The sequence below is a fragment of the Phyllostomus hastatus genome, unplaced genomic scaffold (genome assembly GCF_019186645.2).
Source record: "Phyllostomus hastatus isolate PE091 unplaced genomic scaffold, TTU_PhHast_1.1 phas_contig_159, whole genome shotgun sequence".
Lineage (NCBI taxonomy): Eukaryota > Metazoa > Chordata > Mammalia > Chiroptera > Phyllostomidae > Phyllostomus > Phyllostomus hastatus.
Genome location: NW_025333640.1, coordinates 12,228,395 through 12,243,085, shown reverse-complemented (window position 1 = coordinate 12,243,085; position 14,691 = coordinate 12,228,395). Strand labels below are relative to the sequence as shown.

Genomic DNA, 14,691 nt, shown 5'->3' with positions numbered 1-14,691 from the left:
ACAGTCTGTTTATATTTCCTTAGGCCATACTTTCCTGTCTCTTTATATGCGCTTGTGATTCTGTTGTTGAAAACTCATTATTTAAATCTAATTATGTGGTAACTATGACAAAAAGATTCTCCCCCAGGGTTTGCTGTCTTGAAATTTTTATTGTTGTTTTTTAAATTGTCATACACTGTGTCTGAGCTAAGAATCAGCCTGAGGTATAAACTTAAAATCTTCTGAGGTCTTTTTTATGCCTGCATCCTTCCCTATCTGTGCATGGCAACTTTTTAATCCCCCTTGTATATGTGGTTGCTTTTGAATGTCTTAGTTTGTAATGTCTGGCTTCCAAAAAGGAAAAGAAAGAAATGAAGCAGGAAATAAAAGGGTGCTTGCCTGTCAAATTCCCTAGAAGTTACTTCAACAAGAAGGGATGGGGCTTGTTTCAATGGGGTGGGGGTTGCCTGCTTCTTCGTCTGTACCTTGGAGATCAGAAGCAGCTAGCAATTATCAGATCACAGATCGCCAATATCTGGAGGACAGGGGCTTTCTGTCCAGCCTGGCTCCCACAAGGTGCAGGCAAGCTGCTCCCGGAATGCCCACATCGCTGGCTGCCTTAGCACTCATAGGTATGGGACGAGTAGCTGCTACTACAAAGCTAAGAGTTGCAGTTGGCTGAAGTTAGCCATAATTTACTATCCAAGTCTTTCCCAGGAAGTTGCAAGCCTTCAATAGACTCCAGAGATCCAAATTAGTTACATAGAAAAGACTCTGCCACTGTAATTGTTGTAATCGTGGGGAGATAGATTCCTAGTGCTTTCTACTTTGCCATACTCCCAGAATCCTCTCCATCTGCATTTATTTTCTGCAATATTTTGTTACTTTGCCCTATCTTAATCAAGAAACCAAATCTCTGACAACTCTTTAGATTTTCACCTTCCCAAGTTTAGATTCTAAATTTAGAAAAAATAATGTTCAGTTTACCTCTCACTATATATAAATTAGTTCAATGCTATTACAAGAGCTGCATGAGAAGACTCAGTTAACACAATTACTAGCTGACCAGTAGAACAAGGACTCAAACCTAAGTCTTCTTACTCCCTAGTTCTGTGCTGTCTACTAGGCTTAATTGTGGAAAAGGAGATATGTGACACTTGAGAATTATGACATTACCTTATCTAGTAATACTTAATTAAAATATAAATCAAGATTTCACCTTACCATATTTTCTAGTTACTACTAAAAGCCTAAAAGTCCCCACCTGTATGGTTTTATCAGCCAACAGTTTAGCTGTGCCAAATTGGTGTCTACCACAGGCATAGCTTTCCTAAGTACCATGATATGCTGCAAGAACTGTGATCTGTGCTCTACAGTAAATTACAACCTACTTGGGGAAATAATTCTGATGTGAAATTATTCAGTACATTAATAAGTGAGCATGATACAGGAAAAAAGTGTAGACATGGAAGACTACAATGGAGCATCATATAGCAGTTAGAAGCGACACATGTGCAAACAGCAAAACAGATGGATCAGAAAAATAACACTTAGACAAAAAGCCATATTTTAGGAAGATATGGTCTGGCAGCAGTAAGCCAGATTGACAGGAACTAGAATTAACCAGTTATAATGAATAATTTAGTTATATACATTCAGTTTAGTTATATGTTAGAATATACAGGGTGGGGCAAAAGTAGGTTTACAGTGGTTTGTATAGAAAAATAACTCGATACTTAATAAATAATAATATAAGAATAAATTCTGTGTTTCAAGTGCTTATAACTATAAACCTAATTTTTTGCTCCACCCTGTGTATCGTACATATTACAATATTATAGACAGGAAATCAGATGGGGAACTGAATTGAGATGGCTGCTAATAAGAACAGAAATGTGACTAAGATATTAGAATATGATACTGAAATGCCCTAGTAGTTACAATTAGCATTTGTACATATAAGTAAATACATATATAAAGAAACTTTGAATTATTTCTAAATGACATTATGGAGGAAGAGCCAATCTCCTACATCCTAACTCACCTGATCCTCTGGAAACAAAATGCCTTTCTGAGCATTTATTCGTTTAAAAAGGTCCCCTCCTTCACAGTAATCCATCACTATGTAGAGAGAGCCATTTTCTACAAAATATAAAAATTCCATTCTATTTTCAACATGTGTATCAAAAGCATAGTTAAATTAAAGGTACTAAAAGGCTTACTAAAAAGCAGCAGTTAATTAATTGTGTTCTTTTAAACCAAAAACAGAACTACACTCAAAAGAATTAGAGTACAAAGTCAAGGTATACTGGTCACACAGATGATACAATAACTTGGGTTAATAACTCCATCATTAATTATTTTTCTACCAAGAAAACACGGTCTTATTGGATAGCGGTGTCCACATTGACCCAAATATCTCCGAAATACAGACAACATGTAGACAGACATACAGATATTCCTTGACTTACAATGGGGCTACAGCCTAGTAAACCCATCTTAAGGTAAAAATATGTTAAGATAAAAATGCGTATTTTAATTTTGTTAAAGATTTTATTTATTTACTTTTTTAGAGAGGGAAAAGGAGGGAGAAAGAGCGGGACAGAAACGTCAATGTGTGGTTACCTCTCACATGCCCCCTACTGGGGACCTGGCCCTGAACTGATATCTGAACATATCTTTCTGTTTCATAATTTAGACGGATTTATGATAATAGTGGGAATGACATCAATCAGAGTTCAATAAGCCACCATCAACCTGCCTTTTGAGAAGCTTTCTTATCTTAGTTCTGCACTAACAAAAATAATTACATTCCCAAACAGCAATACAGCTATGACATTTTTAGAACTTGAGAACACTTTCAACATACCTCAGTATTATAATAATGAGGTATAAGGAGAATACTAATGAGTAGAATACTTCCTAAAGATCAGAACATTTTCTCAGTAGCAGTACTGGTAGCACTTAAAAGGAGTTTAGTTTAAAAAGATGTAAATTACTGTTCCTGCTTTGTCCAAATTCTTGCACGTACTCCATTGCTTCTTTGTAAGAAATCACAGTAACTGTGAGCCAGTATTGAACTACACAGGGATGGTATGGTTTATTCTCCTAGAATCAATCCGATACTCATGTACACATGTACTGAAGCAAAAACTATATACTTTTCTTCCTGTGAATACATTCACAAAAAGATTCCTTACAGGGAAAACATCCAAAAGTTGTCATATGGCTTATGAGCTTTTCAAACTCTCTTGAAAAATTTATCTGACCTTCAAATGATTCTCTATACTGGACAATATTTGGGTGCTTCATGTTTGCCAACACTGCAACTTCTCTCCTCGATTCTTCCCTTTCTTTATTGGACATCTTAAAGGGGAGGAAAAAAAGAAAATATCAAATTAAACATCACTATACAACCCAGAAGTCCATCAATAAGAGAGTGGTTAAAAAAATAATGGTAACAACAAAGCATGGTCCAAATATCAAAAATATAGTCAGAAGTTAAAAAGGCTGAACTGAATCAACAAGTAAAAACATTTTAAGATGTTCAAACTATGTTAAGTTACAGAACAGGAGACATATAAACAGAAGCACATATCACAGAAAAAAATCTGAAAGGATATACAAACTATTCTGAAATAGTGGTTTTCCTGGGATTATGGCAGTCTTCCACTTGAGATTATACATTGCCACATATTTTTTAATCTCTAATAATAATCCCTCTTGTAACCAGGCTATTACTTAAATAACCAAATGAAAAATACTTGTACACTTACTCTTGAGATATTAATCTCCTTGATAACATATTGTCTGCCATCTTCTATAGATTTAACAAGAATGGCTTTTCCAAATGAACCTTCTCCAATCTTCTGCAGTCTGACATACTTCTCCATGGTTCTTTTTCTAAGGCATCTTAACTGATATGCTAGACACAAACAAAAGTAACAGTTAACAGATAAGCATATCTTCCATAACAACTATAATGTTTAATTTATAATTCCTTTGTGCTTTGTTTAGTTAAAAGAGTATTTTAAATATTTATTGTAAGTTAAAAAAGCCTTTATCTCAATTTTACTCATACAACCTGGTTATAACTAAAAAAAGAAAAACAGTGACATTTCAATTTTATAAGAATGCTTTGTAAAATCAAATACTATATATACTTAATGTATATGAAGAAAGGAACTTTTTCTTATATGAATTAATTAGCACCACTATTTTATTATCTCTGATAAGAAATAAAACTTAATAAGACTATTTCCCAAAGTTATTTAACTAATCCCTTATTAGACATTTAAACTGTTAACATTTGCTATTCTAAAAAAACTTTACATAAAATTTCCATATGTATATTTTTACATACTTCTTATAAAAATTCCTTAGGATAAATTTCTAGTCCAAAGAATATGAAAGCTTTCAAACATATTGCAGCCCTGGCCAGATGGCTCAGCTGGTTGGAGCACTGTTCTATACACCAAAGGGTTCCCCAGTCAGGGTGTGTATGGAAGGCAACCAATTGATGTTTCTCTATCCCATTGATGTCCCTCTCTCTCTCCCCCCCTCCCTCTCTCTATAAATCAATAAACATATCCTTGGGTAAAGATTAAAAGAAAAAGAAAAAAACATATTGGTTAACTGTCTGGTAATGCCTAATAACTTATTCTAACCTGTATAAAAATTCCTGCTCCTAGTTACTCTGTTAACACTGGTTATTAGTTTTTTACATCTTTGAGATGCAATAAATGGTAGTAGTTAAAGAGCACTGAAACCTTGGAGTCAGAGAACCTGAGCTTAAATCCTGGCTTTATTACTTATTTGTCATGTGACTTGGGACAAGTTACTCATCTTCATGTGCCTCAGTCTGTTCATCTGTAAAATGTGGATAAAAACAGTATGCACTTACAGAACTGTTGGGAGGATTGGTTTATTTCAGTAACATACTAAGAACAGCACTGGCACACAATGAGCACAGTGTCACTGTCAGTTGCTGTTGTTACTTACTATGTTCGATGGGGAAAATGGTGTCTCATCTTGCCTCCCAGTGAATTTATTTTGTCTCCCAGTGAATTTATTTCACCTCCCAGTGAATTTGAAAAACTCATCCATGTTTACTGAACATTTATTTGTATTTCTGATCTTCTGAATTTTCCATTCATGTCCTTTGTCCATTTTCTACTGGGACAGCGTTTTTAAAATTAATTTACAAACGAAACAAACGAGCGAAACAGAACCAGAGGCATGGAAACAAGGAGGAGACAGTGACCAAGGGAAAGGGGGAGGAGGGCAAAAGAAGGGGGAGGGTCTAGTCAAGGAACGTGCACGTGCGATGATCCAGGGATGCGGACAACAGGGTGGGAACTGGCTGTGGGGGGTGGAGGGGTGGATGGGGCGGCGGAGAGCAACAGGAAAAATTGGGAAAACTATAATAGGACAACAATAAAATAAAAAAAATAAATAAAGAATTTGAAAATTGACCATTCACATATTACACATAATACTTTTCTTTGTTTTAGTTATAATAAAGCTCATTTTATAAACCAAAAAATAAAAACAAAAAGAGGTGACAAGACTACCAACTTAGAAAAATAAAAAGGATTAATACTATAAAGAACTGTATGCTGTGACAAATCTATGTGTCAACTGGACTGGGTCATGGGGTGCCCAGATATTCCGTTAAATGTTTCTTCTGGGTGTGTCTGTGAGGGTGTTTCTGGATGAGATTAACATTTTAATTGGTAGACTGAGAAAAGCAGATTGTCCTCCTCAGTGTGGATGAGCCTTGTCCAATTTGCTGAAGGCCTGAATAGAATAAAAGGCTAAGTATGAAAGAAAAGAAATTAATTTGTAAAAGCTCCTTTCATGAAGATGTGAGCCCTTCTCTGTTATAAATTCTTCTTTTTTCCTTATACATGCATGATATTTGCTTTTCAATTTTATTTCCATTTTCCTTACATATGCTATTTGCTTTTCAATTTTATTCAAATATAGAAGTTTGATATAAATAAATTTTTCAATCTCTTCTTTCTGTCCCTGCCTTTGGTATAACGAGACCTTTACCATGCCAAGATATTTGATTAAGGTCATTAATAGCTTTAGCAATAGTAATTTCAGGAGACTGGTGGGGACAGAAGCCAAATATGCTGGGTAGTGAAAGCTTTAGAAAGGGAAAGGGAAGAGAGAGGACAGGAGAGAAGAAAGAGTCACAAAAGCAATCATTAGCACTGCTTAGTGGCAAGATCATCATATTGTGGAGATACATGAATTCAGTATATTAATCTAAAACTAATAAATACTTAATTTACCTAACGTGCTCTTTTCTGTTTCCATTCACATCAAGCAGGCTTTCTACGTATGATTCCCTTCCAGGAGCAGATGGGTTTGTCTTGAAGACTGTATTAAAATTTCTGTGACAGTCTACCATATTTTTAATTATAAATGAACGAATCCATTTTTTTCCTTTCACCTATCAATACTAAAATTTGTTTAATTTTATTTTGCCTCTAGAAAATGATCCAATGTCCTTAAATGACAAAATTCATATTCTGGGTCTACAAGACTAAAGGCCAGAACCCAGCCTGTTATAAAATCAATGGGATAATTATTCCTCATAAAATTTTGTGGGAAAGAGTTTTCTTCTACCTTGGAAAGCATTATAACCATTTTCCATTACAAATTTTCTGTAAGAAATGACAAGGCTTTTAGCAACTTTAACAGAGACAAGAAATCAGCTATTATGATAGCAGTACAGCATTATCAGTAAATTAAAGTAGAAAAGCCATTGCGAGCACTTTCAAGCCCAACTTTGGTCAAATGGCATCTAGAATGGCTATCTGGGCACCAGCCAGAATTTAATGACTTCTCCAGGACATGAAAGTATGTTACTTACTATGCTATTTAGAAAAAAAATTTAAGGTAAGTTCATCTTAGAAAACCAAAATTTATAAGTCAAATTACATTAAATAATAACCACACAATGAGATTATTTCATAGCCATCATTATTTTGTAACTTTTGCCAAGAAAAAAAAAAGTAAATTAGTCCATTTGGCCCTGCCTCAAAATTTAGTTGTCAGTTTCTTTCAAGGGACCACAGTAATGAGACGGAAGCTCTAAGAGTCTCTAATACTGCATTCCAATACCTACCACATTACTGAGCATTATGGTTCTGACAACTCAGTAAAGTACAATCAGTAGATTGTACTCATCCTGCCCCTGGTGGGGAAGGATGACTCTAATTGCCATCAAATAATGTCAAGTGCAGACACCTTCATGAACAATTAAAGACTTGTGGTTGAGAGTTTCAGAGCAACTGACAACCCTTTCTTTCCTGCAGAGTCCACACTAGACAAGTGCAGTACATTAGAGGAAGCAAAAGGGAACACATGAAAGACAGATTACTTTGTGTCTTATAACGATTTTGATTAAGCTGCTCATTTCCTAGTTGTGAGACTTCTCAGCTGAATTACAACCCTGGAAGACTTTCAAACCAAATGAAATAAAAGATTAAATGTACTATAGGCTTACATATCCAAAATCATTATAACATGTAACCAAAAGAACACAAAAATCCTGTTCTAATTTCATTACTGTAATAAACTCAAATTAGAAATAAATGCCCTTTCTATGCTTCAGCTTTCAACATAAAATGAAAATCACAATACCAATTTGACAGTATTCTTAAGGTCTCTAACTATTACATTAATTTAATCTCCATAATACATATCTGATAGTGAACACAGTGAAAGCATAAAATCGAAGATGTTTTTGATACTTGAGCTTTCCGAGGTTATGCGATATAACAAACAAAGCAGTGGGTTCGGAAAATAAAAGCTACATGAACAAGAGCAAACCAGTGGACTTCTCCAAGCCTTAGATGCCTCATCTACGAACACTGAAGATTTAAACATTAAGGGCCCTAACAATTCTAATAATGAATCAAGGAGAAGAAAATAAAGAACTGAATGGGTCAGAAAATAGAAAACTAACATTGCTTATAATTGTACTATTAGACACAAAGATTAACAGAGAGACATAGCCAAAGCTTGTCTTCAGAAAAAATGAAAAACCACAAGTACTTAACTTTAGCCTAAATCTTTAAAAATTAAAAAAAAAACAACCCTGCAACTTACAGTTAAACAGAGCAATTGAACATACATATTTACCTCTAGTTCTTCTTCAAACCTAACACAACTTTAAAGGGATTTTTTTAAAAAAAGGCAAAACAGGAAAGAAAGCAACAGCAACAAAATTCTGGAAGCTGACAAACCAAAAACAGGCAGCACTGACTTGGGAGACTACAGACAGCTGTAGCCCAAGCCAGCAGTGGGAAATAACTCGACTCCCACTACAGACTAGCTCAATAACTGGAAGCACCAGGCACCTCTGAGAGTAGGGATAATATTAGGACTAAAACGAGACTGGGGGACTGTGTAAGAAAAGTTAGACACAGGGTTTGCCTTATCTACCTCTCCCAATCAGGTGATTACCCCTTTCTCACCTTGGCAAAAGACTAGAGATTTCTCTAGATTGGGGATATCTGGCACAGCGGAGAATGGAAAGGCCATATTTATAAGCATACATCATTTCATTGTGTTTTATTTTATTATGCTTCACAGATGTTGCATTCTTAACAAAATTAAGGCAAGACCTGCTACCTGCAAAAGAATTTGCAGGGGTCTGGAACCAAACCCACAATAACTCTGGGGCATGCCTGTGCAATCTGGGAGATTAAGCAAAAGTCTACATAGTAAATGGTGAGACTCTATTCCAGCCATGATGGTGTGGCTCATACCAGACCATCCCACCTCCGAGAACAATAATGCACACCGAATACAATATATAAAACAACATATAGGAATTAAATGGCTATAATCATTGCAAGGTAGCAACATACTAGTGAGTTCCACATTTATCCCAGCCCTTTCCCTGACGACATTTTCCAAACTGTAGCACAGCAGAATGGAGCTTAAGTAGAAAGGCTGAGGAAAGACAGGTCAGAGGTTAGCGCTGCCAAAATCTTGGACAGGAGGGGAAAGAATACATCGAGTTTAAAAATCTGCTTATGAATTCCTCTTGTCAGTTAGCCCATTCCTAAAAGAGCAAGAATAAAACAGGCTAGTCCTAACAAACCCTAACCAATTCTTACGGGATCAAGGTGATACTGTTATCAGCTGATACTCCCATCAGCCTGCCAGAACAAAACAATTTTTGGAAGATAAATGTTCCAAAAACTCTAAGGGTTTTCATTCATAACTTGTAACATCCAATCAATAATTATGAGGCATGTTAAAAATAAAGAGAGAACCAGAGAACCAAAACAAAAAGAAGCTAACACAATAAAAATAGGCTCGCAAGTGACTCAAATATGGAGTTACAGTTTTAATAACCATGATTAATATGTTCAAGAAAATAAAAGGATGAACAAAAGTGCTTTTTTAAAGATGGAGATTTTTTAAAAAAGATTTTAAAGAGGGAGAATTTCAACGAAGAACTAAAGTTTATTTTTAAAATTAAATAAACATTCTAGAATTAAAATATGTAAAATTAAGAACCCATTGCATGGGTTTTCCAGCAGACAGGATTAGTAACCTAGAAAATGAACCAACAAAAAGATCTGATGAACAAAGAACAGAGGGAAAAAATAACAACATATATGAAAAAAAGAGCAAAGGTGTAGATGGATAGATGAACAGGATGATTCAGTATCAGAAAGATTTTAATTCTTAATCTCTAAATTTACCAGTAATGCTGTCCTCAGGAAAACAAAAGCTTTGGGGGTGAGAGAGATAAGACAAGCTCACTTTAAAGTTAATATGAAAAGAGCAAGAACAGCCAGAGAAATACTGAAAAGACCAATGAAGGAAAACTTGTTCTACTTGACATCAAGACACATCACGAAGCTGTAACAAAGGGATTAATAAGACTACATAAAAATCTTCATAGCAAAAACTAGTATAAGTCAAAATGCAAAGGAAAAAAATATATATATCTTAGATCATATCACCAAGGGCTCATTTTTCTAATAAATAGAAAGCTCCTACATATTTGTAGAAAAAATCCAATAGAAAAATGGACAAAGAATGTGAAGTTAAAAGTTAACAACAGAAAGGAATATAATTGATGTTACAATGTGCAAAGGTATGCAATCTCACTTAAAGAAAAATACAATTTAAAAGTATAAAAGATAAATTTTGTGCATATTTTACCACGATAAAAAAAAAAAGTACAAGAGATAGCATTTTTTAGCCATCAGAATGGCAAAATTCAGAAAGTTTGTTATTGTGCTGTGTTGGAGGAAAATGTAAGAAAACAGAATACGGTTAGAATACAAACTGATACAAATACTAAGGCATATTAATTCAGCAATATCTACCAAAATTATAAATGTTCAGACACTTTAATGCAGCAATTCTCTAGGAATTTACCCTATAAATATTTTCAAATGTATTAAAATGTATTACAAAGTTATCCTCTGTAGCACCATCTGAAATGGCAAAACTTATTCATCAAAGAGAAAGAAATATTTATATTGATATGAATTTCTAAGTACCAGAATAATATATCATACTCCCCTGTTTTAAAAAAATATGTATGTGTATTTATACTTACATTTACTTATATATGTGTGTATAAATATATATGATCCTCACACACACACATAACTACTTGTAGAAGTAAGTAAGATCCCTGAAGGGTTACAAGATAAACTGGTAATACTGACTGCTTTCAGGGAAGAGAGCTGAGTAGCTGAGAAGATTTTTCAATTTCTTACACCTTCCTATCTTAAACTATGTGACTGTATTGTGTGTTCAAAACAATAAATTAAAATTTAAAAATAATAAATACTGACAGAAGTAGGAAGAATACTATCTCATCGATTTCTCTGGTTAAAATCCTTGAATAGTTCCCCATTCCCAACCTCTGATCCTGACATTCAAAGTTTTTCTATCTGGCATCACTCTCTTTTCAAAGTATGTCAACTATGCTCCAAAATATATACCTATATATCTTGCCTCTAGTCAAATCAGACACCTTTCCTCACATTTTACTAAGAATTTATTTAAGCGACACACAAGCAATGCTTGACATAATAAAATTTTGTGCACCAAAAATGAAAAATGTTAGAGTATATGAATGAAAAACTTCATCCCCACCAATTCGAACATTAAGTCTATTCAGCTATATGATGGACAAGTTGTCCTAAGGGGAAACATCGGTAAAGGAATGTCAGCTGATTTCAAGAAGTCCTTATGGTACTGTCCACAGCTACAATCCATACATATAGTTCTCCCAAAATAATAAATACTATTTGGGATTAAAGGAGAGGGCCAATTTATCTTCTCAGTAAGGAAAGTCCATGCTTTATTTCTATTACTCAAAAAAATAGAAAGTAAAAATAGGAATCTCTATTAGACTTTTTTTCCCCCAAATATTTTTTTTCTTCTCTGTAAGTCTATTCAGGCAATTAACAGCTTCCCAAGTGGAAACTACCAACATGTAAATAATTTGTATTAATGAAATGGTGTCATGACCATGACTTAGAAGGTAGGAGATTAGACAGAGTAAAATTTACTTGGAATTCAATGCCAATGTATTATTAAAATGACCTCAAAAGAACTCCTGTGGCCAAGTTCTACAAGCCTTACTAATGGTGACTTTTACTGGACAAAAACCTGTTTTCCCACAAAATAAGCTCCTTACCTTTCACCTAGAACAATGGGCAATTTCAAATGAGGAAGATCTGTGGATCCTCTCACTCCAAACAAATCTAAACTAGAAACAAAGGACTACTTCTCTCCATATTTGGCTTCCCTCCATCATTTCTACAATACTGCTGCATCATAAGAAAAGGTTGTTATTAGTATATACTAGATAGTAGCTTAATCCTTCATAAATATTTCTGATGTAACTTAGAATGGAAATAAATTTTTTTGTTTCTTGGGGTGGATCTTACATTAAACAGTAAAAATTAGGCCTGCATAGAAAGAGATATGATGAACTCTGAAAGTAGAACTCTTAATGCCTTACATATAGAAATTGTTTTAAATTATGGAAACTGAAATATAAGATTATAGGCTAACCAGTTGCTACTCATTTTCTGATTAAATTTTTGTGTAACTGAAGATCGGAGACAACATACAACCCTGCAAATGACTGCTTATGCATACCAAGATTTCTATTATTTTAATAGCTTTTAAAATGTCCAATGTTTGCTTTGTAATACATATTGTTCCTTGGAGAATTAACATTCTAGTGAGATAAGGATACTATTTTTCTGTGCACTCAAGGTATCCATGCAATCTCTACCTAATCAGGTCTAATCAAGGTCTCCTCGTTTCCAATATGATTTGACATTTTGCATATCATTGCTTACCCCAAGCGCAACTCACCTCAACGACACAAGACGTTGGTAGGAATAACGGTGATGATCTATAAGCAAAGGTCTAGGTGTAGCAATCTTCCTATGGAACTTAATGAGTCAGAGGCATCATCCCGCATTTCGAAACTGACATCCTGAAAAAGAAACGAAGTCTGTCTAAGCAGCAGCTCACAGCCTGCTATAAAGCGGGCAGTGAGACTCCCACACCTGACACCAGCCTTTGGCCGACTGCTCAGGTTTGACTTGGGTCCTGTCTCGGGCAACGCCCCATGAGACTTGTACACACTGCCGGGAGGAAACAAACTGGTTTCTGAGCCCCTTGGAAACAGCGGGCGGCAGCAGGGGGAGTGCCTCGGTTACCGCCTCTCTAACTTCAGAGGTGGTTACTAGTGGCCGGGTGGGGGGCTGGCGACGTTTGGCACTAGGAGGCTACCTGCTGCCAAGTCCTCCTGCCTCGCAATGCTTGCTCTAGATTCCGGGACTTGCAGAGAAATGCCTAGGACGCTGAGCTGAAGACTCCGCACCCTACCGCCCCTGAACCCGGGAGAGTGCAGAAAACTGGGGAACGGCCGGCGCGCCACTGGCGCTGGCGTGTGACGTCAGCGCGCGGAAGCCGGCCAGTTTTGGAGCCAGACGGGAAGGAGAGGCGCGGGGGCGGAGCGGCGCGGGGCGGGGCCACAGCCCTGCAGGTGGGAGAGGCAGAAGCAAAGGCCGAAGCGTGCAGTTGGAAGCTCTGTGGCAAAGGGAAACAAGGACTAGAAGTTGATTTGAAATAAAGCATAGTATAGATTTGTCTCAGGCATACTACACAGAGAAAATAACTTTAAAAGGAAATCTGAAGACGTTTATTTAGGTATGCCACATTTTAAAAAGTAACTTAGCTTTAAAAAGCAAGCCTTTTTCTAGTACATCTTGGATGACTAAAACAATAAAGTATTTTTAAGTCTTGAAAATAAGTTTTAAGGTACAATGGGATTTTCTACATTTATACATCCAATGTGTGTATAAATCAATTGCCAGTACACTGAAAGGTTTGGTACTGTAAGTACCTTCCTTCATTGCAGGACCTTCTAAGGTAGAAACATTTTCATACAAGAAGAATGTTGTCCTGGCTATTCCTACCGTTTAAGTGCCTTACCCTGAGATACTGGGATTCCAGACTTGAAGCTGAGGAGGGTGGTACAACTCCAAGTTGTATCCATTAACCATAAGTTGTATGTAGTTGGAGAGACTGCAGATGTTGCCAGAGACCTCAGAGGTAAAATGATTCGGATCTTTGCTCCAGAGAAATCTGTTTCCTTCTCCCTTATTTCTTCTCCAACACATGGATACCAAGACCTTCTTTGAGTTCTCCTACCAATCTTTGGTTTACTTGTGCTTAGAAGACAAATTATTTCTAGCATGTAAATGGAAAGTTTTGGGCTTTTTTGCCAGATGGCACTGCAAGTCATTCAACCTGGTAAACTGGAGAAAATCCACTTCAACTTATTTACTCTTCAAATTCTACACAAAAGACTTGTTTTCCTCATTTTCTCACTTCTAGGCTAACCTTCCACCCCCAGTTAGTCAGTAGGAATTTTGGTAATTGAACGCACTACAACTCTAGTTCTACCCACGTACGTCTCTTTGTATGCCAAAGTCACATGAAAACATTTGCCAACTGTTAAGCTAGCAAATTCTTTTTGGCTGCTTTCATGAAGAATGGTTAGTGAGATACTTCCTTAGACAATTGTTTTTGCTCCTGTCATAAATTGTTAGCAGGAATATAAACTGAGAGTCTTTGTAGAAGTCATGCTAGCAATACGTATATCAACAAGTTCACTTCTAAGTGGGTGAACATGTATTATGAGGATAACCATTATTTTTATAACCAGAAAAAAACAGAGAAACTGTGAATTCTAACAATGAGGACTTGATTAAATAAATTATAATATATTCAAACAATAGAATATTCTGAAGCCACAACAAGGGTCATCTGGACCTGTTCTTACTAATGTAGAAAGATGCCCTTGATACATTGTTGAGCAAATAAAGCAAGTTATTGTAACCTGGATTAAGAGCATTACCTGATGATTTCCCTTTCTGGTTTATATACTTCTGAAGAGTTTAATGTTTTTCTCTTTTTAACAAGAATATTGGAATTTCTTTCATTCCTTTTATTTAAATATTCTATTGGATTTTTCTTTCAAACAACAAAGTCTTTGCTCCTTGCAACAACCCAATAACACAAGTATACAAAAGTAAGGCCTGTAGTCTCTATCTCCAGAGCTCCCCCTATGCTTATTCCTCCAAGAGGTCAATATTAAGAGTTTTATGAATATCGTCTACATTTTTC

The 14,691-nt window shown here is 35.7% G+C and overlaps 1 protein-coding gene across 3 annotated transcripts in view; it reads right to left on the bottom strand.

The window, feature by feature from the left end:
- Positions 1-12,929, bottom strand: part of NEK1 (NIMA related kinase 1) — a 101,317-nt gene extending 88,388 nt beyond the window's left edge. For all 3 annotated transcript variants that reach the window (XM_045831325.1, XM_045831328.1, XM_045831326.1), the window contains exons 1-5: positions 12,790-12,929; positions 12,367-12,490; positions 3,756-3,904; positions 3,249-3,345; positions 2,024-2,121 (exon numbers count right to left, since the gene is read on the bottom strand). In XM_045831325.1, the coding sequence (XP_045687281.1) occupies positions 2,024-2,121; positions 3,249-3,345; positions 3,756-3,872 (312 nt within the window). In that variant the 5' untranslated portion in view covers positions 3,873-3,904; positions 12,367-12,490; positions 12,790-12,929. The remainder of the gene's footprint in view (positions 1-2,023; positions 2,122-3,248; positions 3,346-3,755; positions 3,905-12,366; positions 12,491-12,789) is intronic.
- Between the last annotated feature and the right edge of the window lie 1,762 nt (positions 12,930-14,691).